The 24,365-nt window shown below is 41.8% G+C and overlaps 1 protein-coding gene across 1 annotated transcript in view; it reads right to left on the minus strand.

Annotated features, from left to right (window-relative positions):
- The window catches only part of GALM (galactose mutarotase), a 68,364-nt gene that overhangs the window by 35,596 nt on the left and 8,403 nt on the right, over positions 1 to 24,365 (minus strand). Inside the window, exon 3 of the mRNA XM_044290323.1 lies at positions 7,890 to 8,044. Coding sequence (XP_044146258.1) covers positions 7,890 to 8,044 — 155 coding nt within the window. The remainder of the gene's footprint in view (positions 1 to 7,889; positions 8,045 to 24,365) is intronic.

Consider the following 24,365-nt stretch of genomic DNA (forward strand, 5'->3'; position numbering starts at 1 on the left):
ATACAGTCACCGGAAAGAAGATTAACTTCACTAATATTTACATCATGTACAGTGTCTTTCAAAAATAATCACCCCCCTTGACTTTTTTTGTGTTTTGTTACATTACAGCCTTAAGTTCAATGTTTTGTTAATCTGAATTTTATGTGATGGATCAGAACACAATAGTCTAAGTTGGTGAAGTAAAATAATAAAAATATATAAATAAAACTATTGTTTATAAATAAAACCCAGAAAATTGACACGTGCGTATGTATTCACCCCCTTTGTTAGATAGCCCATAAAAAGCTCTGGTGCAACCAATTACCTTCAGAAGTCACATCATTAGTGAAATGATGTACATCTGTGTGCAATCTAAGTGTCACATGATCTGTCATTGCATATACACAGCTTTTTTGAAAGGCCCCAGAGGCCGCAACACCTAAGCAAGAGGCATCACTAACCAAACACTGCCATGAAGACCAAGGAACTCTCCAAACAAGTAAGGGACAATGTTGTTGAGAAGTACAAGTCAGGGTTAGGTTATAAAAAAATATCCAAATCTTTGATGATCCCCAGGAGCACCATCAAATCGGTCATAACCAAATGGAAAGAACATGGCACAACAGCAAACCTGCCAAGATATGGCCGCCCACCAAAACTCACGGACCGGGCAAGGAGGGCATTAATCAGAGAGGCAGCACAGAGACCTAAGGTAACCCTGGAGGAGCTGCAGAGTTCCACAGCAGAGACTGGAGTATCTGTACATTGGACGACAATAAGCCGTACGCTCCATAGAGTTGGGCTTTATGGCAGAGTGGCCAGAAGAAAGCCATTACTTTCAGCTAAAAACGAAAAGGCACATTGTGAGTTTGCAAAAAGGCATGTGGGAGACTCACAAAATGTATGGAGGAATGTGCTCTGATCTGATGAGACTAAAATTGAACTTTTTGGCCATCAAAGAAAACACTATGTCTGGCGCAACCCCAACACATCACATCACCCCACAGTGAAACATGGTGGTGGCAGCATTATGCTGTGGGGAGGTTTTTCCAGCAACCGGGACTGGGAAACTGGTCAGAGTTGAGGGAAAGATGGATGGTGCTAAATACAGGGATATTCCTGAGCAAAACCTGTACCACTCTGTGCGTGATTTGAGGCTAGGACGGAGGTTTACCTTCCAGCAGGACAATGACCCCAAACACACCGCTAAAGCAACACTTGAGTGGTTTAAGGGGAAACATGTAAATGTGCTGGAATGGCCTAGTCAAAGCCCAGATCTCAATCCAATAGAAAATCTGTGGTCAGACTTAAAGATTGCTGTTCACAAGCTCAAACCATCCAACTTGAAGGAGCTGGAGCAGTTTTGCAAGGAGGAATGGGCAAAAATCCCAGTAGTAATATGTGGCAAGTAGAGACTTATCCAAAGCGACTTGGAGCTATGATTGCTGCAAAAGGTGGCTCTACAAAGTATTGACTTTAGGGGAGTGAATAGTTATGCACATTGACTTTTTCTGTTATTTTGTCCTATTTGTTGTTTGCTTCACAATAAAAACAAACAAACATCTTCAAAGTTGTGGGCATGTTCTGTAAATTAAGTGATGCAAATCCTCAATCTATGTTGATTCCAGGTTGTGAGGCACCAAAATACGAAAAAAGTCAAGGGGGTGAATACTTTTGCAAGGCACTGCACCTTTCTAATGGGCCAGAAAATAAAGATTCTTGTGGGACTGCTTGCCACCGTTTTTCCTTTGTATTCAAGGGGAAGAAAGTGGCTTTCTCACAAAATAAAAAAAAAGAAAGAAAAGTATCTGAAGTAAGGCACACCATTTTTACACCATTAAATGCAGCTCTCTAATGTAATTTTAGTAGGGGGGTTTTCTCTTTTTTAAGGCGTCATGCACATGACCGTATCATTTTGTACGGTCCGCGAATCGCATATCTGCAAAACACGGATAGCAGCTGTGTGTGTTCTGTATTTTGGGGATCCAGACATCCTCCCCTTTGTTAAAAATGCCTATTCTTGTCCGCAAAACGGACCGATCTGCAAAAAGTGTGAATCTGACCAAAAATGCATGAGGCCTTACTCATGATAAATTATCTGGAAGCCTTCTATCTTCACTTTCTGTGGGTTAGCAGAAGTTCAAGCACCTGCAACCCCATGGGTGTATTACAATCAGTCCTTGCTAAACTCGTCCTCCCCTGCAAAGAAATCAGTCCCTTACAGGCAGCAGAAGAGATACTAGTAATAAGTAGCACTATGGTATGCAACGTAATTTCCTTCTCCTGTCTAGATATAGCTATATATTTCTATGGACTTAGACTTAGAGAAGAGTGAATGAAAGGAATGGGGCCGCTTTATCTGCTTTGCAGGCGCTAAGAGAAGAGATCAGGGAAGCAACTGAGCATTTTAGTCCACCGCTTAATGCAGGAGAAGGTGGACCAGAATTTTGGCCACTTGAGAAACAGTTTGAGGGGTGGTATGAGAGAGGAAAATGTACATACAGAAACAGAACAATATTTAATATTAATAAAAACGGTGCCAGAACAGCTATTTTTTGTTACCTTGACCAAAATCATATGTACCCTAATAGTACCAACAAAACTGCCACCTTATCCCGTAGTTTCCAAAATGGGGTCACTTTTTTGGAGTTTCTACTTTAGGGGTGCATCAAGGGCGCCTCAAATGGGACATGGTGTCAAAAAACCAGTCCAGCAAAATCTGCCTTCCAAAAACCATATGGCGTTCCTTTCCTTCTGCACAATGCCGTGTGCCCATACGGCAGTTTACGATCCCAAATGGTGTGTTTCTGTAAAGTACAGAATCAGGGCCATAAATATTGCATTTTGTTTGGCTGTTAACCCTTGCTTTGATACTGGAAAAAATTGATTAAAATGGAAAATTTGGCAAAAAAGTGAAATTCAGAAATTTTCCATTAATTCTTGTGGAACACCAAAAGGGTTAACAAAGTTTGAATACCTTGAGGGGAGTAGTTTCTAAAATGGGGTCATTTTTGGGTGGTTTCTATTATGTAAGCCTCACAAAGTGACTTCAGACCTGAAATGGTCCTTTAATTTTTAGGATGGCATTCAAAAAATAATCCAAACATGAAGTAGACATATTGTGAATGTAAAGTATAACTATTTTTGGAGGTATTACTATATTATAAAAGTAGAGAAATAGAAATTTGCTAATTTGCTAATTTTTCTAACTTTTTTGGTAAATTAGCTAATTTTTCATAAATAAAAATGAAATTTGTTTACTAAATTTTACCACTGTCATTAAGTACAATATGTGATGAGAAAACAATCTCAGAATGGCCTGGATAAGTAAAAGCGTTTTAAAGTTATCACCACATTAAAGTGACACGTTAGATTTGCAAAAAATGGCCTGGTCCTTAAGGTGAAATATGGCAGGGTCCTGCATGTGTATTGCAATAATGCTTCATTTGAAATCCCATATTCATTGCATAGGGATATTTTTCTTGGAATAGCCCCTTTTAAAAAAATTCCCATTTTTCAGCCTCACTGTCCACGAAATTTATTAGATCCCATGAATGGCAATAGCACATCTAGTGGTATTTTACTGCAGTAGCCATGAAGCAATACGGTTTTTACAGAATGTCGGTAATGTTCATTGAATTGATGTGTATTGGATCACAGCGTATCTCGTCTGCAGTGCTGAAAGCTGTTCTCTCCTCTCATGTGATTTATTGCTTTTATAAATGTCATTCCCTAGAGGAGACTGATGTTTCCAAAGTGTCACATCACTCTGAGCATTTCACGTCTCTTTTCTCATTTAGGTCACTTAATTTGTTATGGTCATGGAAATACAATTAAAACAATCAGCAGATAAAATAAGCTCAACCATGCTGCCCATGTGCATCCTAATTCGAATTAGTTTATGAACGGTTGCCCATAGCTTAGAGTTTGAGGATAGTCTTAAACAGTGGAGGGAATTTAAGAAGATCGGGGTTTCAAATGCCAGTGAAAGATGCTCTTACACAGGCCAATTCTGGGCAATAAAATGAATGCCGATTGACAATATACAAAGCGATTAGTGGTTGTTTAAAGGGCCTTTCACACGCTCCGGTGCAAAGTGAAAAGCGGATGAACAGAGTGACTGCTGAACGGTGGGTTGCCGGCAACATGATATGTCATAAATATCTACAGACTGGGAAACCCCTTGAAAGGTTTAAAACATCTTCTAGCATGTCACCGTGATGTCAGGAGATGACATCAGTGGGTCGGAGTGTGTGAACTCGGACCCAACAAGATTCTAAAAGTAAAGCATCACAGTGCTCTGTAATGAGCTTGTTATGTACATGAAACTTACAAATCTACCATTCTTAAAGGCTATGGACACCTTTGGGGGCATATTTTTTATTATTGCATTGTATTCATTTTGAGCTAAAAATATATTTTTTTATTGGTCTTTATTAAAAATATGGCTTTCTTTTTTCTGTATAGAGCTGAGACACTCTAGTAGCAACCTTTTCCATAAGGCCAGGAGCAGATGGACTCCTTATCTCTGCTCTCTGACATTATAAACACTCAATTTAGCTCAGTCCTTATCTTACCCATAAGAATGTGGCTTAAAGAATGTGGTTTATGACCTCTCAATAGTTTAGAGATCAGGTTTATTAGATGACATAAAGTGAAAGTACCAGTCACATAGCTAGAAAACAGTTCACCCTTTGTGACAGAACAGCTCAGTATTTTAAATAAAGACCAATTGGAAAAAAATATTTTTACCCAAAAATTTGTAACACGCAATCATAAAAAAAAATGGTCTCAGAAGGTGTACATAGCCTATAAGGTACAGTCACATGTGCAGGTCTCAATGCAGTTTGAGATCAGAAGAGACAGTATCTGTCCTTGATACTTTCTCTTCTTTTTGATCCAATCCTGATTTAGGCTTCAAAAACGGCATTAAAAATTCATGCACGTGTGCCCACACCCTTATCATATCAAACAGCTTTTAATGTTAACAACCTTGAAGGTACCTTATGTAGCCAGAGAATTGATTAAGATTCATCTGAGATTGTTTATTGCAATTAGCAATAAGATCCTCTATATCAATGTCAGAATGTGGCATCAAAGGCGGCCTGTGAATGGCTGCAGCACTCTTACCCAGTCGTTGGTTTGAACTGATAAACACATACTGTACTTTTCGTGTTTGGGCATGTGTCACGTTATGCTCCAGTGAAAAATAATGAAATCTTATTGTGTTGTTGGCTCTGAGGATTACAGATTGTGATACATATGGTGTTCTTTGAATATGAACTGTGTACTTGGAACCCGTAACCAGTGAACTTCATCTTTCAGCTTGCTGGTGGCAGATACGCTTATAAGTGATATTAATTTAGAATGTAAGACCGGAGAATAGGGTTTCCTCATAGGATGTCTAACATGCTATCTCTCTCATATACTTGTATATGTAAAAAGTTATTTAATTTAAAGTTCCCATTAAATTCATATTTCATAGCTATTCACAAGCCCCACCTGTTCTGAACTCAATACCTAGGCTGAAATGTGAGCTCATGAGACAATATGGCTATGTTGTCTGTGTTGATCAGTTTCACCCAATGTCTTTCAGATGAGCTTTAACTCCCCTGATCAGGCATGAAGAATTCGGATGAAGTCTATTCCAGGCTGAATACATGTAATGATGCACAATACAGTAGGTGCAAAGAATCATTGGGACTTGTGGACAGTACTATAGTTTGAACTACAGTGGCTGCCAACCAGGGGCAGACTGGCCACAGACCCTACAGGGAAAAGTCCTGCTGTCTTGGGGGCCACCCAAGTGTTCCTCACAGCTGCTGGCCGGGTACATAAAGTTTTGATGATGCTAGCATTAAATAATGCTAGGAGCAACAGACATGCAGGTGCCCTCCTGAATTCAACTGTATCACCAGCCTCAGGACAGCAATACAATTGAATATTGCGGTGAAAGCGGCAGTATTTTGTGCTGCACAGAGCCTGGCTGCAGGGAGAATCAGCAGAGCCTGGCTGCAGGGAGAATCAGCAGAGCCTGGCTGCAGAGAGAATCAGCAGAGCCTGGCTGCAGGGAGAATCAGCAGAGCCTGGCTGCAGGGAGAATCAGCAGAGCCTGGCTGCAGGGAGAATCAGCAGAGCCTGGCTGCAGGGAGAATCAGCAGAGCCTGGCTGCAGGGAGAATCAGCAGAGCCTGGCTGCAGGGAGAAGCTGCAGGGAGAATCAGCAGAGCCTGGCTGCAGGGAAAATCAGCAGAGCCTGGCTTCAGGGAAAATCAGCAGAGCCTGGCTGCAGGGAAAATCAGCAGAGCCTGGCTGCAGGGACAATCAGCAGAGCCTGGCTGCAGGGAGGTTGTAGGGACAAACTTTACAAACACAATGCAATAACAGCAATATGATAATGCATATGAACCATGAAGATATGACATGACACAAATACCAATTTAACCCCCCACTTAACCCCTTTAAGCCTCTTTAACGCCTTGATGACCTCAGCTGTACACGGACATGATGAAAAGAATAAAATAATATTTTTCTATGTTTTTTTTTAGTATGAAAGGGGTTGTCTTACTTCTGTAAATGGCATTTATCATGTAAAGAAAGTTAATACAAGGCTCTTACTAAATGTGATGTCCTGGATTAGTTTTTCCATCACATTATACATTGCTCGCATTCATGTTTATGACCACCCTACAATCCAGCAGTGGTGGTCCTGCTTCCACACTATATAAAAAGTGCTGACCTATGTGCACTCCCGTGGTCCCAGCCGCCAGAGAAGGCTACGCTTTTTCCTATAGTGTGCAAGAACGGCCACTGCTGTTGGATGGCATGGTGGTCGTAACCATGGAAACTGGCAGTGTGTAATGTGATGAAAAAAAGACTCCAGCCAGCAAAGGAGGCAATATGGCCAATAACAATGCATTAGTAAGTGACTTGTATTAACTTTCTCTACATTATAAATGCCATTTGTATGTCAGTTCTTAGTTTAGCGAAGCAGGCTGAAGTAGGAACCCGCTCTGCTGCGCTAATCCTGGCATAGTACATGGGTACAGAGTACCCATGTGGTATGCCAGGAGTTAGTAACCCTCCATGAGGCACGGGGAGGAGCAGCAATATGCGCTCCTGCCTGTACTCACAGCGCTTCTGTGGCCCTATTCATAAAATATCATGTTTGTACTCAGTACATCACTGAGCTGTAAGTGGTGTACAGAGAAGTGAATTTTAAGTGCACAGGGAATGGTGTGCTTTAGGGGGGTAAAAGTGTAATAAAAAAACAAAAAGACTTAATAAGGTATATTAGAAAAGGTTTTACTGTGGCATTAATAAAATTTTATTTAAAAGTTTAGTTACTCTTTCACTACTCCCTCCTGACTTCTGCACAGGTCACAGAGCATGCCTAGTAAACTCTCCTGTAGAAGTCAATAAGGTCTCCTCATGTCCATTGTGTCTATGGCCCATGGCGCTGCCGTAAAGCATATCTCGAAATGCTGTAAAGAAATGTTTAGGTGAGATAACAGCCCCCAAAATCACTTTCAAGAAATAGAATTAAAAAACTTGCAATCAGAAAATAAAAAACAAACTATGTTTTAGAAAATGTGTCACTATCTGGTTTAACTGGCAGGAAACAAAATCACATTCCCTTTAAGCTCAAAATGGTATGTTTCCTGAAGTGATCCACTATAGCAGGTTTTCAAGTGAGGATGAATGAAGACACCATTGTGCAGAAATCAGGAGAACACTGGTCACTGCTTCATTATGGGAACTGTGGGAGAAGAAGTTCTAGTTGGGTGGTAAACTGACCCATTCATATGAATATACTTTACCTAAACACCAACACCACATTAGCCTCCATTCTGTGTATACTAATCTATATAAATATAGTGTATAAATGTATATGAATTATCTTATCCTTACCTTGTCAAAGCCTTTGATTCCTCCGTGGATGCTATTTGGCCCATTATTAATGGGTAACTTGTAATCTTCTCCGTCAACACTAAATTTACCATTGGCAATCCTGTTTGCAACTCGCCCAACCACTGCTCCAAAGTAGGGATGCTTGTTTAAGTATCCTGAAAAATATCTTACATTAATCAAATCTAAACATGATAATTGTGGAACAGATAACTGGGGATCAGTTCACAAAAGCCAATTGTAACCACAATAATTGGGATATGGGGACAGATCTTTACAAGTGAACTACATCCATTACAGGAATACTTGAATTGATTTTGGCTAAATTATCCCTAGGACAAGCAACTCGTTTTAATCAGAAAATTAGTGGTGGAGATCAAGGTGTGTTGTTATGCTGTCTCAAGTTACTCAGTTTTAAAGAGCTTCTGTCAGCATGATCTACCCTCCACTGCCTGGTAGGGTTGATCATGCTGAACAAAACCAAACCTTATTCATGCCTCTATGTTGCCCTGTTCCCAAGAAATTTCCATGTTTGGTTAATATGCAAAATGCCTTCTTGGACCACCGAGAGGCCAGCCAGAGCCCTTGGAGCACCAGTGTTTTGTCAACACCCTGCAGTTATGGCCATTCCCTGACTTCCCGTTTTTTACCCATCTTCTCCCACCTCCATTGTAGTCTCGATGTTACTCAGTAGCTATCTGCACTGATGCAGATGTGTGGCCCTGTCAATCCAGAGGAAGGGAGGAATGGCCATAACTACTTAGTGTTGACAAACTGATGTTCCGATGGATGTGGCCAGCCCCTTGGTGCTCCAAGAAGGTAATTTGTATATTAATAAAAATTGACTTTTCTTGGGAACGGGGCATAAATAAGGTATCATTTTACTCTGCAGGATCAACTCTACCAGGCAGTATACCGGATTTAATAGAGTTGCTCATGCTGACAGATGTTCTTGAAATAAGGTATGACTGAATCTTGAAGGTCCAACTGCTGAAGACATTAAGGGGGACATTTATCATCTCCTGTATGCCAAAAACTGGTGTCAAAAGGTCATTACAACTTTTTGGGAGTTTTAGAGGGCGGGAAGTGGGCTGTACAGCCAGCCCAGCACAGTTATTTATTATAATCTATGCCAGGAAATTGGAGCAGATTATAGCAGAAATCCCTTGCTGGTATAGTTTTCCATTTTGGTGACCTGCACAGATGCGTCTCTTACTAATTGTGGGGCATCTGGAGCTAGTAGAGATACTCCGGTCTCAATAAATGTCCTCCAATGCAGAAGACCTTCCACTGTTTTTTTGAAATACCGTAACAATATCAGAGCATGTGTTCTTAGAATTCTAGGTCATGTGGTTCCCTCTATCACATCTCTTTGAAATGTATGAATAAACGGACAACACAGGGCATTTACCATGTACACTTATTCACACAGTTTCAGGAGGAATGACAGAGGAATGGCACAGTGGCAGTGAAGTATAAGAAAAGATTCAAAATAATTATTTCATGGGAAATATAATTATTTATTAAAACATACACATTAGGGCCCTTTCACATCAGCATTCTTTATTCCCGCAGTTCTGCTCTGTTACAGGAGCAGAACAATGAAATCACAGGATTGTTGGATTCGGCACATAACTGACAGGAAGAGAGCCAAACTGACTTGTTTATGATTGGTTTCCGTTCTGAAGAATGCCTTTTTTAGCGGATGCATGCAGGACTTTTTGACAAAATCTGTGATGGAGGCCCTGAATGGAGCCTCCAATGCAGATATGAACATGTCCTTAGGAAAGCTGACAGGTCCTCTTTAATTCAATATTTTCCAGCATTCTCATTTTATGACCTTTGATATGGATGAGTATCCAGAGCCACACCTGCCATGAGGCGAGATGAGCAACTTGCCTCAGGTAACGGTCAATCAACCTCTGAGCGGGCAGCAGTTTACGGAGGGGAACGGGAGCCTATGGCTTTTATCCCCGCCATTCAGCCTCATAGGACACAGGGCCTATAGATGGAGCAGGTGGTCACGACATCACCTCAACCTCCTGTGTCAGGTCTCAGGAGACACAATGACCCATCGCAGGAGGTCACGGTGATGTCATTGTGACTGCCTGCACCTGGACGCAGCCTAAAGAGGCCTGCATCTCACACAGCAGGGGGGAACAGGAGTCATATAATATATTTTTTTATAATATTTTGATATCTCTGCACTATTAGGGGCAAAAAAGAAGCCATTATAATACAGTACACTATATTCCTTTGTTGATAGCGTTTCCTGCATTTCACGTTTAACCCTTTCCTGACATTTGCTGCGATTTTCTGTTTTTGCATTTTCATTTTTCACTCCCTGCTTTCCCAGAGCCCTAACTTTCTTATTATTCTGTTAGTCGTATAAGGGCCCGTTTTTTGCGGGACTAGTTGTACTTTCCAATGCCATTATTTAATATTGCATAGGATGTAGTGGGAAGAAGGAGAAAAATTCCAAATGGGGTGGAATTGGAAAAAATCCAATTCTGACACAATTTTATAGTTTTTTTTTTATGGCGTTCACTATGCGGTAAAACTGACTTGTGCTCTTCATTGTCCTGGTCAGTAAAAATCTGGTGATACCACACGTATAGTTTTTCTTGCATTTTAATACTGAATTTTTTTTTTTAAAAGGATAATTTTTTTCTTTTCATTGCCATACTCTGACCCCCATAACTTTTTTATAGTTATGTCTACAAAGATTTGTGAGTGCTCACTTTTTACAGACACAAAAGTAGTTTTTGATGATACCATTTTGGGGTGTGTATGAGTTTCTGATCCCTCTTTATTCGATATTTTTTGGTGATAAAGTGATGAAAAACCGGCGAATGGGCCATTTTTAAATATATTTTTTTCTGTTATGCCATTAACCATATGGGATAACTTTATATTTTAATAGTATGTTCATTTTCACACATGGCGATACCCATGATGTTATTTTTTTAAATTGTTTATTTATTTAGATTTTGGGGAAAAGGGGGGCTGATTTGAATTTTTATATTTTTAAAATTTGTACAGAATAATGGAATAGAATAATAAAACAGCAGGCACCCAGTGGCTGTGGTGCTCGCTCCACTCCGAAGCGGGCGCCATCTTTAAAGACCCAATGTCGTGAAGTGGTTAAAGTGTGAGTTTTTATAAAACTTTAAATTTTTCATAAAGAAATATGAAAGGTTTTGATCAGTGAGGGTCTGAATGCTGAGACCCCCAATCGATCGCTAGAACAAGGAGAGAGAAGTACTCGCATATCGTGCTCTCTCCTCGCTGCAGGAGAGGAAGTGAGGTGGACTCAATAGAAAAGGTATGGGCCTGTCTCAATTCTGTCCCCTAAAGTGAAGAGAGAGTGCGCTATGTGAGCGCTTCTCTCTCCTCGTTCTAGCGATCTTTGGGGGTCTCAGCACTCAGAGCCCCACTGATGAAATTCCTCTCATATATTTCTATGACATATTAAAAGTTTTATGAAAACTCAGTGACCCTTTAATTGCTCAGACTGATCTCAGTAAAGCAAAGTTCTCACTTCACTTAAGCCTCATTCACACGTCCGTGTCTGTGGTTAAATCCGTAAAAAGGTGGTCATTGATGCCTCCGTGAAGATGTCAAGACAATGCAGCAGCACCCTGCAAATCAGATAAAGTACAACAATGCCATAGTCACAAATATTATAGTGCTAATGCTACGCTTATTTATAAAGTGAGATGCTTGGCCAATGCATTTTGTACAAAACCATCTGCCCCATAGGCTGATTTTAATTACTTTCAGTATAAAGCTGTGGCCTGCTCTCAATACATTCATTGGAAGCTGTCTGGCACAAGGAAAGGTATAGAGTGGGCTCGGAATGCATGTTGGTACCTGCATCCCTTGTAATGGAGGCCATTATGGCACCAAAAATGGTAAAAGGCAGAGTGGACCCAGCATGCATGTGGATCCAACACTCCCTGAATTTTATGTCGGCCATTGTGGCACATAACAGATGGTATTTAGTGTTAGGACCCGTCTAACGGAGATCGCCTTGACGTTCGGCAGACGGGCTCAGATGGTTTTGTACAAAATGCATTGGCCAAGCATCTCACTTTATAAATAAGCGTAGCATTAGCACTATAATTTTGGTGAATATGGCATTGTTGTACTTTATCCGATTTGCAGGGTGCTGCTGCATTGTCTTTTTTCCTCTAGGTCTTTGCCATGGCAGCGTGCACCTGCGCACTGGGAGGTGCTGACTAACCCCCTTTTTTTGCAGATCCGTGAAGATGTCAGTGATGGGTCTGTGTGTCTGTTTTTTGCTGTCCGTGTGTCATCTGTGTTTCACTGACACTGAACAGCTGAAAAATAGTTTTCAAAGCATCTCTTCCTAATGATCCGTAATACACGGATGGCATCCGTGGTTTTCACGGACACATAGACTATAATGGGTGTGATGGATCCGTAAAATAGATAGAGCATGCATCCATGCAAAAAAAATTGACCCACGGAACATGCTAAAACACTAATGTGTGAATGAACGGGGACATGTGCTGTCCGTGGAGAACATGGAACACGGACCTGTGAATGAGGCTCTTATTTGGTCAGTTATTTCCCTTAGTTATTGTCAGCCAAAACCAGGAGCGAAGCAAAAGCACAGAACAGGTGCAGATCTTTCCATTATACCTTATCTCGGTGTAGGCTTCACTACTGGTTTTCACTCACAATAACTGATGGAAATAACTGAAGTGAGAACTTGACCTAACTTGGGTGTTTCCTCTTCTATATAGATCATTTGCACATCTGCTAACTGCTACCTCCAGGTGCCTTACTTTCTACTGTGGCATCTTTGTGGTTCCATGTCCTCTTAAGGCTACAGTTGCATTTATCTGTTAGGCTGAAGATATGGTGCTCTATTCCCTTTACCATCTGATTCAGATGCAATTTTAATTTCTATTTTTACACTTGGCGCCAGTTAGGCTTGGAAGAAGCTAATGCCCTTGACCCTTGTTTCTTACCTTGTTCTACCATGGCTCTCTGTATGGTACTTCACTGGCAAGCCTATCCAGAGCTATAGTAACTTATTACAATTATTCTCTTGTACCGGAGATCTATAATCCTATACCTCAATCTCACTGTACAATCCGGTAATCCTTTCCTAGTTTATAGCTCTTATGGATTATATCAACATGTATTAGATTGCTTTACATTTGCTTTTTCTTGTATTTTTGGGGCTTTGTTTGCTCTCAAGTCAGTTTAGGATGTAGATACAGCTCAGTATATTGACATAAACTATACTTTTTTAACAGATGGTATCCTGTTTTAAATTAAAACTTTTTTTTATGTAATATAAGAACTTTATTATTTAATACATAGTGTAACTATAGTGGAACTACAGATTTATTGATCATTGCTCAGCTATTCAATACTCTAGTATTACAAAAGCCCTGTTTGCTGTTTAGAGGCTCTCCCTGTCTGAACTGTGGTGAGATTTAAAACACATCATATCTGGAATTTTATAACTTAATTAGACTAATACACACTCGATCATCTGGAGTTGCATTAAAATAAACGTATATTTTAATTAAAGGACAAAATAATAAAATAAATCAATTAATAGCATGTATATACATAATAATTCATCATCCCTAATGTACCACAATACACAATTTCATATACAAAGTAATAAAATAAAAAATTAAATAAAATACGTAAAAAAAAGGCAGTTTCCAAGTCTGCTCTTATTCTTATTGTTGCTCCATAATTGTGTCCAGATCAAAATATTTTAAGTCAAAGAGTTCTTATTTGACATGATCGATCGATGATTTATATTTATCAAAGCCAGTGATGGTGAAGACTGTGATATGTCAATAAAAAAAGTAAAAGAGAAAAAAGTATATAAAAAATTTATAAGAAAATATATTAAAAAAGTATTCCAATTGATCGTGACAGTCTGCGATTTATATGGTTATTTTTTATTTATTTAGTTATTTTTCTTAATTAATTATGAATAGTCCATCAAATGTCCTTTAATTTATATAATTTTTGTGATTTTTCTTAATGTAGAAAATAATGGATAGTGTGTCTTCAATTGTTCTGTAGCGCCCCTTATTGTGTTCAGAGTTATCAGTTCATCCAAAGTGTTTAACCCCTTCAGGACCCTGCCATATTTCACCTTAAAGGGCTTCTGTCACCCCCAAAACTCATTTTTCATTTTTGGGCATATTAAAATCCTTATATGACGACTATTCCCTAATCTTTTAAAATATGCAAATGACTTCACTACCAGCAAGTAGGGCGTCTACTTGCTGGTAGCCGCCGCATCCTCCTTTCAAAAAAACGCCCCCTCCTCCTGCTGATTGAAAGGGCCAGCGAGCGCTCTCCTCCTCCGAATGTCCCTGTCTGCAATTTAAATCCCGCGCCTGGCGCTCTGAGAGAAGGACGCTCGCTTCCTCAGCACTCCCTCAGTGCGCCTGTGCCGATGATGTCACCTCTAAACCCGAAAGAGAAGATGTCATCGGCGCAGGCGCACTGAGGGAGCGCCGAATGAGGTGCAGGCGCGGGATTTGAATTGCAAACAGGGCCAGCCAGAGGAGAAGAGCGCTCGCTGGCCCTGTCAATCAGCAGGAGGAGGGGGCTTTTTTTTAAAGGAGGATGCGGCGGCTACCAGCAAGTAGACGCCCTACTTGCTGGTAGTGAAGTCATTTGCATATTTTAAAAGATCGATTTTTAGTGAAACCAAGCCACAGAACAAGGTAAGAGCCCTATATAGGGAATAGTCGTCCAATAAGGGTTTTAATATGCCCAAAAATAAAAAATGAGTTTTGGGGGGTGACAGAAGCCCTTTAAGGATCATGCCATTTTTTACATATCTGACATCTGTCACTTTATGTGGGGATAACTTTAAAACGCTTTTACTTATCCAGGCCATTCTGAGATTGTTCTCTTGTCACATATTGTACCTCATGACAGTGGTAAAAAATTTAGTTGAAAAAAAATTCATTTTCATTTATAAAAAATACCAAATTTACCCCCAAATTTTAAAAATTAGCAAATTTCCAAATTCCTATTTCTCTACTTTTATAATAGTGTAGGAAAGCGTAAGGGGCCGTCATTGACAGAAGATGTGTGTCAACAAGGTTCCTGGCCTCGGTGAGGTAAGAGCCGGTATTTTTAAGTGTCAGCGGCAGCTAGTGCTGACTGACCCTATTGATTATTTAGTGTGGCTGTAAAGCCGATCCGGGCCGGCTCTTACTGGGAGCAACCAAAGTGCAGGGTGGGTGGCTGTTCCCCACGTTCCAGGACGGGTTTTGGTTTAGGATAAAAACCCAGGCAGCAGTCTCAGCTGTGTGGATTATCCTCCATCTGATACTGGAGCTTTGTCAGTCTGGGTGTTGGAACCTGAGATTTTGGGCAGGGACTTAGGACTGCTATATTGTTTGGGAAAAAGCACGTGGGCTTCTGCTTTACCCAAGGACATGTGCTGCAGCCTGGTGTGAACAAACACCAGACTTAAGGTGACTGTTTTTCCTTGAAACTGCCTTTTTTGTCACTTTACTTATGTGTGAATAAAACAACTGCACTGTTTAAGTTAAAGACGTTGTCATTGCCTCTGTACTGTGTCCGCAAGGGTGTCTACCAGAGCAAATCCCCACAAAAGTAATACCTCCAAAAATAGTTATTACTTTACATTCCCCACATGTCTACTGTTCTATGTTTGGATCATTTTGTGAAGCCATTTTAGTTTTTGGGGACGTTAGAAGGCTTAGAAGTTTAGAAGCATATCTTGAAATTTTTCTGAAAATTTCCAAAACCCACTTTTTAAGGATCAGCTCAGGTCTGAAGTCACTTTGTGAGGCTTACATAATAGAAGAAGAAACTCCAAAAAAGTGAGCCCATTTTAGAAACTACACCCCTCAAGATATACAAAACAGATTTTTACAAACTTTGTTAACCCTTTAGTAGTTCCACAATAATTAATAGAAAATGGAGATGAGATTTTAGAAGTTCACTTTTTTGGCAGATTTTGCAGGATGAGGTAACGTTTAGATTGGTACTATTTTGGGGGGTGTAGGAAGGCGCAGGGGTCCGTCATTGATGGAAGGTACGTGTCACTGAGGCTCCTGGCCTCGGTGAGATAGTAACCAGTAGTTTAGTGTGTCAGCAGCAGCTAGGCTGGCTGACACAGTGTTTTTACTTAGTGTGGCTGTAAAGCCGATCCGTTGGTTCTTATTGGGAGCAGCCAAAGAGCACGGTGGGTGGCTGTTACCCATGTTCCAGGCCAGGTTTTGGGCTGGGAATAAAAACCCAGCCAGAAGTCACAGCTGTGTGTGGATTACCCTGCATTTTCATAGTGAAGCTGTGAAGCACTGTGGTCTTGGGTTCCAACCAGTTGGTAGCGTGCTGGAGAGCCGTACGCTGAAAGTCAGGCGCCCTAAAGCCTGCTGTGGACGGCTGTGGATTGCCATGGACAAAACAGTCCGCCAGGTGACATGTTTGTGCTGTGGACTTTATGTGGTGTGAATTAACACCAGGGCTCTGCACAGTGTTGTTTTTGCTTTTTGTGTGAATAAACACTGAACTTTAAATTTTACAACCGTCTTTTTGCCTCTATACTGCGTCCGTCTACCCTGCCTACCAGAGCGAATCCCTACAGGGGGCATACGCCTTTTTGATTGCTTAATGTTGCACTTTTAGTGATGTAAGGTGACAAAAAAAAGTTTTTTTTAGCACAGTTTTTATTTACATTTTTTGACGGTCTTCATCTGAGGAGTTAGGTCATGTGATATTTTTATAGAGACGGTCATTACGGACGTGGAAATACCTAATATGTATACTTTTTTGGGGGGCGATTGTCTTTTTTTGTGGGATGAGGTGACGGTTAGAACTGTTGGTACTTTTTTGGGGTGCGTATGACTTTTTGATTGCTTGCTATTACACTTTTTGTGATGGCTTTTGACACCGTTTTAATTTATATTTTTTTACAGTGTTCACCTGAGGGGTTAGGTCATATGATATTTTTATAGAGCAGGTCGTTACGGACGTGGCAATACCTAATATGTATACTTTTTTTATTTAAGTTTTACACAATAATATCATTTTTCAAACAAAAATAAATAAATCATGTTTTAGTGTCTGCATATTCTGAGAGCTATAGTTGTTTTTTTTTGGGCGATTGTCTTAGGTATGAGTTCATTTTTTGCGGGATGAGGTGACGGTTAGATTGGTACTATTTTGGGGGGCATACGCCTTTTTGATTGCTTGGTGTTTCACTTTTAGTGATGTAAGGTGACAAAAAAAATATTTTTTTAGCACAGTTTTTATGTAATTTAGACGGTGTTCATCTGAGGGGTTAGGTCATGTGATATTTTTATAGAGCTGGTCTATATGGACGCAACAATACCTAATATGTCTACTTTTCTTTTTTCCCTATTTTTTTTACTTTTTTTTGGAAAAGGATGCTTTTTTTTTTTTACTTGAGACCTAATTGTTTTCTGCCTGTGAGATCCAGGGGGCTGGGTCTCACAGGTTCTCCCAGAAGGCAACCATGATGCCTAATTACGGCATTAGTTTGCCTTCCATGCTATTGGGTCCCTGTCACAGCAGCGCGGACACCTGATGGCAGCTCCAATGCCCGCATGGACAGCGCATGTGTCGCAGTCAGTGCGGACCGTGGATCATCAAGGGTTAATGCGCCGGCATCAGTGTTTTCACCAATGCCGTTGCATGCAGCAGGGGTCCAGCTATTAGTGACTGCCGGACCCCTGCCACGGATCGTCGCACCCGCCAGATTACCACACCGTACATGTATGGCACTGGTCCTCTACGGGTTAAAATATAACAAAGTAATTGGAGGGAGCACCATTACAGCCATACCGCTCGGCACAAGAGAAGCTGTCTCCATAGAAAGCATCAAGGCGGTAATGTATGCTGTTCAGCAGCAAAAACAAAACCAGTACATTTGTTACCATATTGTGAATACAAAGAATACTTTGAATGAACTCACTACTCTAAATACAACAAGGGGCATTGCAGAACGATCGAAGATATAGCATTACAAATTATTTTGCACATTACAGCTATCTCGCTGGGCACATGAAAAGCTGTCTTTGTTAGGCTACTTTCACACTAGCGCTTGATCGGATCCGTTCTGAACGGATCCGATTATATTAATGCAGACGGAGGCTCCGTTCAGTACGGATCCGTCTGCATTAATAACTTAGAAAAATTTCTAAGTGCGCAAGATGCCTGAGCGGATCCGTTCAGACCTTCAATGTAAAGTCAATGGGGGACGGATCCGCTTGAAGATTGAGCCATATGGTGTCATCTTCAAGCGGATCCGTTCCCATTGACTTACATTGTAAGTCTGAACGGATCCGCTCGCCTCCGCACGGCCAGGCGGACAGCTGAACGCTGCAAGCAGCATTCAGCTGTCCGCCTGGCCGTGCGGAGGCGAGCGGAGCGGAGGCTGAACGCCGCCAGACTGATGCAGTCTGAGCGGATCCGCTCCATTCAGACTGCATCAGGGCTGGACGGAGGCGTTCGGGTCCGCTCGTGAGATCCTTCAAACGGAGCTCACGAGCGGACCGACGAACGCTAGTGTGAAAGTAGCCTTAAATGATAACATATACTGCTTTAGCAGCAATAACAATCCAATCAATTATGTTATACAGTGGATATAAAAAGTCTACACACCCCTGTTAAAATTACAGGTTTCTGTGCTGTAAAAAAATTAGACAAAAATAAAACATTTCAGAACTTTTTCCACCTTTAATGTGACCTATAAACTGTACCACTCAATTGAAAAACAAACTGAAATCTTTTAGGTAGAGGGAAGAAAAATTATAAAAATAAAATAATATGGTTGCATAAGTGTGCACACCCTTAAAGTAATACTTTGTTGAAGTACCTTTTTATTTTATTACAGCACTCAGTCTTTTTGGGTATGAGTCTATCAGCATGGCACATTTTGACTTGGCAAGATTTGCCGGAGCTGAGGGATCTCCTGCTTCTTCTCCCCGGCTCTCTGCGACTCCTGCTCCCTCCCCTGCTGCATGTGGAGGCCCATCGCTTCTCCTTTCTGCTGAAGCTGGGGCTCCCTCGATTACAGAGGAGACACTGCGCACACTGCTGGACTCCCTAAGATCCTCGCTGAAAGCGGACATCTCCGGCATGATCAAAGATCTGCAGCACGATATACAGGGAGTAGGAGTCACCCACGTGGAAAGCAAAATGGCTGAAAATGCTGCGTCACACAACTCTCTGATTGATGCGCATGAAGCGCTGGAGGAGGATGTGGCGGCCATAAAAGAAAAGATCCAGGATCTGGAAGATCGCCATAGGCGTAACAATGTGCGCATCAGAGGAATTCCAGAGACGGTAGGCCCAGCAGAGCTGGAGTTTTATTTGCAAACTTTGCTTAAAGAAGCCGTGCCTGAGTTATCTGAACGAGACCTACTGATCGACAGGATTCATCGCATCCCTAAGCCAAAGGGACTAGATCCTTCTCTCGCGCGTGATGTCATAGCGCGAATTCACTTTTACCACGCCAAAGATCTCTTTCTTCGAAACCTGCGGCAAAACCCGACACCAACTGAAACCTTTAAGGACATTAAAGTATTCGCAGACCTGTCCGCAGCCACATTAGTGAAGAGGAAGGAATTTGCGCAACTTACACGTATCCTCCGCGACAAGAATATCCGTTATCGCTGGGGTTTCCCTGTAAAGCTACTGATCTCGGTGAAGGGGCAGATGACCGCCTGCAACACCCCGCAGGATGCCTCTCTCCTTCTACACAAGATGGGCCTGCTTTCAATCGGAGATAATACCAATTCTGCAGAAGAGCGTGGAAACAAGTCGGCGAGAATTGCGCCAGAATGGGAACAAACATGACTTCCAGGACTCCCTCACCTACTTTATTCTTCTGGATGTGCGGGATGGGAGATACGTAAGAACTTATCTCTTTTTCCCCCCCACTAGGTCTGCTCTTCTGGTGCTAGGGTGGTGGTCACCCTCTAAGCAGACCCCCCTTTTTAGACTCTAGAATCCTGCTCATTGCAGTTTTAGGATGTCTAATCACCTTTTCCTTTCCGTTATTGTTTTTACTAATGTTATGTTGTTTTTTGCGTTGGCAATGGAACCTCTGGCTGCTAGGATTCGGACATGTCACAGTATACAGGGAATTAAAGCGGGAGATGTTTCCCACGTGATTGGATTATATGCTGATGATGTTATATTAACAATATCGAACCCTGAAAGCTCTTTAAAAGCTCTACATCAAATACTGCAGCAATTTTCCAATAGTTCTTATTATAAACTAAATGAGTCTTAGATTTCCACTTACCTGTAACCACAATGAATAGGTTAAAGCAAGTATACCCCTTTCAATGGTCAGATCGGTCCATTCCATATTTAGGGATAGAGCAGGGGTGTATCTATCACAAGGCAAACAAGGCATTTGCCTAGGGCGGCACTTGAAAAGGGGGCGGCAAAATGCCTTGTTTACTTAGTGATAGTTACACAATATGCTAAATATATTTTTTGCCCCTTGTCCGATCCTTCATTATGCAAGCGGCATTGCCGGCACCACATAGTGAAGGAGTTGAAAAACTTACTTCCTCCCCCTCCTGACTTTCTCTCGACCTCCCCTGCCTTTTGCGTTCTCACGTTGCCGTCGTGACGCCACACGGAGGTGAACACTGAGGCCAGTCCCCGGCCACCAATGCACTGATCCCTGAGCCTGCTGTCTTCAAAAACTGTAAGTACTTAAATTACAGTAATTCACAAAAAATCAATTACTAAGGCTACTTTCACACTAGCGTTCGTCGGTCCGCTCGTGAGCTCCGTTTGAAGGGGCTCACGAGCGGACCCGAACGCAGCCGTCCAGCCCTGATGCAGTCTGAATGGAGCGGATCCGCTCAGACTGCATCAGTCTGGCGGCGTTCAGCCTCCGCTCCGCTCGCCTCCGCTCCGCTCGCCTCCGCACGGACAGGCGGACAGCTGAACGCTGCTTGCAGCGTTCGGGTGTCCGCCTGGCCGTGCGGAGGCGTGCGGATCCGTCCAGACTTACAATGTAAGTCAATGGGGACGGATCCGTTTGAAGATGCCACAATATGGCTCAATCTTCAGGCGGATCCGTCCCCCATTGACTTTACATTGAAAGTCTGGACGGATCCGTACGAGGCTATTTTTACACTTAGCTGTTATATGCTAAAATAATGCAGACGGATCCGTTCTGAACGGAGCCTCCGTCTGCATTATTATGATCGGATCCGTTCAGAACGGATCCGATCGAACGCTAGTGTGAAAGTAGCCTTAGTTGTTTTATGGGGTAAGGGGGTTGGGACCCGTTGGGTGGTTAGAGGGGGGAGAATTAGGGAGGGATTAATACTGTACTAACTCTAGCTGCACATTGTTTTTTAACAAGGAAGGGGTGGGTCAAATTTATATTAGGGGGGTGCCCGAGTTTAGTCTCGCCTAGGGCAGCACAAAACCAAGATACACCACTGGGATAGAGTTAGCACAAAGCTCGTCGGAGACAGTTTCCATTAATTTTAATCACCTAAGAAAGGACCTACAAGGTGACTATTCCCGTATGGCGCAGGTCCAGTTATTTTGGGTCGCGAGAATTAATGCTGCAAAAATGCTATCCCTACCAAAAGTGCTTTACTGGTTCAGATGTCTCCCACTGCAGATTCCTAAAAAACTGATAATCATGCTCCAACAAGACCTCTTGGCGTTTATTTGGCAGAATAAGCACACTAGAATCCCGAAGGCCTCTTTGTATCCTTCGGTTAAAGCTGGGGGACTTGGGGTACCAGATCTATATAAATATTATTTGGCCTCCTTGGCAGAGCAGGCGCTGGAGTGGTGGTCTCCATCCGCTCCCGATAAGTGGCTTGAGATAGAAAGGGCGTTTGTTAAAAAGCATTCACTCCCAGCCATTCTAGCAGCTCATGAACTGGGGAGACTTTGCTATGAGGCTCCTCTCCCTACAATGCAAGCATCTCTTTTCATATGGTCGTATTTGAGAAATGTAAAGAAGTGGTTTACGGTGCCAAAAGATAGCATTCCTCTCATAGCACTTGAATACCATATTTCTGATATGAACCTAAAATCATGGGTGGTTAAAGGATTGGTTAAGCTGGGGGATCTTTATACAACCTCTGGCCTAAAAGATTTCCAGTCACTGCATGACACCTACTCCATCCCTAACGCCCTTTTTTACCAGTTCCTACAGATACGTCACTTGTTAAATAACTACCCATTAACTCCACCTCACTCTTGTAAGAGTCCTTTGCAGCCCTATGTCGCATCTCCCCTGCAATTTAGAGTGAACATTTCTGGTATATACCTCAATTTATTATTAGACCAAGATAGTGGGAAACAATCTTTTATGTTACGATGGGAACAAGAGTTGGGTGCCGTGTTTTCCATGAGCCAGTGGAGGGAAGCAATGTCATGGTCCTTCAAGTGTACTAAATGTCTAAATCATATAGAGCAGGCTAGGAAAATACAACTCAGATGGTACTTAACCCCAAATAGGTTAGCCCACTGTTCGCCTGGCTACTCCCCGTTATGTTGGAGAAAGTGTGGGTCAGTTGGTACTCCCTTACATATGTGGTGGGAATGTCCTTACACCCGTAAATTCTGGCACGCGATGGAAGCTTTAATCCGGCAGGTCACGGATTCAACATTAAATTTGACCCCTGCTCTATCCATTCTGGGAATAGGCTTAGGAGATATTCCTTTCAGGATACGATGGGTAACGGCCCATATGATAAGTGCAGCGCGGAATATAATAGCGCGGAGGTGGAAGTTACCTGGTACTCCGTCAACATTGGAAGTGGCTGAGTCCGTTAACCACCACATGCATTGCAAACTGATGTTTGCTTCCTCTTCTTCCGTATGCATACGATGTTTTAACAACTGGATGCCTTGGTTATCAAGTCCCTATGCTAAGCCTCTGCCGGAATGTCTTTGGTGATTTGGGTACACTCGGAAGGCTCGGGGTAGGTTTTGGGGAGGTTTGGGGTGGGCGGGTCTGGGTCAAAGGTGGGGATTTATACATAATATTACAACATTTACCTCAGCATGGGCAATACTGACGTGAGCTTTGATGGGACCTCTTTTGTTTTGTGTTATGTACTTTATGTTTGTTTTCTTTCTGGAAAATGTATTTTGATATACTTCACACTGTGATATTATGCCGTGTCGGGCATACATTTACTATATTTTGCAAAGTATTCAATAAAAAATTATTGAAGATTAATCTAATTAAGTTATATACATTTTTCTTCAGAGTTTTTGGGGGGAAAACTTCCTTAACAGGGCACCTAAAGTCCAGAAATCAAGATGGGTGAGCCACCATACACGTATACAATTATACCACATATCTCCCACGCAGGAGTTGGCTGCATCTATGCTACACTTCCTATGTAACTGATGTTATCGCTATACACAGCTAACATCACACCTTTCTGGCAGTCAAATCATTGTGAAACATTTCGATTACTGTTCTTCTAAACGGCTGCAAAACAGTATTTGTACTTTAAATGTGCTATTTCTTTTATCACAAATACATTTGAATAATTCTTGCTCTATAAAATAAAATGTGTCCTTTTTTGAAATTTATTCCCTTGGGAGTATTTAAATACATGATGAAACACAGTTTTTAGTGTCCCATTGCCTATTTCTGAAAGTCTCGAGATGTTAGACCTGCTCAGTGAGAGATTAACTGGGGCAGAAGAGCATCAGGTTACTTCGCTGGCTTTGAATGGCAGTGAACAGTAAGGTCTCTTTCACACTTGCGTTTTTGCCTGACCTGGCAGGGTTTAGCAAAAACGCTTCCGTTCCTGATAATACAACCATCTGCATATGAACTTTAAAATAGCAATGACAGATCAGGTATGAACACCATTGAAAGTCAATGGGGGACGTATCCATTTTCTATTGTGTCTGAGAAAACGAATCCGGCACCATTGACTTACATTGTTGGTCATGACGGATACGTCTTGCTTCGCATCCCATGGCGGAATAAAAACCGCAGCTTGCTGTGGTTTGCTCTCCAGTATGGGAATGCAACCGAATGGAATGGAATGCATTTTGGAGCATTCCGTTCTGTTCAGTGACGTTTTGTCCCCATTGACAATGAATGGGGACAAAACGGAAGAAGCATTTTTCTCCGGTATTAAGATCCTCTGCTGGATCTCAATACAGGAAAAGTTAAACGCAAGTGTAAAAGTAGCCTAAGTTATATTACAAGTGATTCAGCTCTCAGGTAGAGGCAGGGACTTTATTACATACAGTATATCAAGATGGTTGGGTGGGGGTAGAACCATTTATTAATACTTATGGAAAATTATTTGGGTTAAAAACACATCCCACATTTGATGGAGTGCTGGAGACTACAGATTAGATTAATATGCTGATTACAGTGGGATTCATGGGCAATCGCCTGATGGGAAAAATGAAGGTGAATATGTTGAATTTCACCCC

Source organism: Bufo gargarizans, chromosome 4 (genome assembly GCF_014858855.1).
Source record: "Bufo gargarizans isolate SCDJY-AF-19 chromosome 4, ASM1485885v1, whole genome shotgun sequence".
NCBI lineage: Eukaryota > Metazoa > Chordata > Amphibia > Anura > Bufonidae > Bufo > Bufo gargarizans.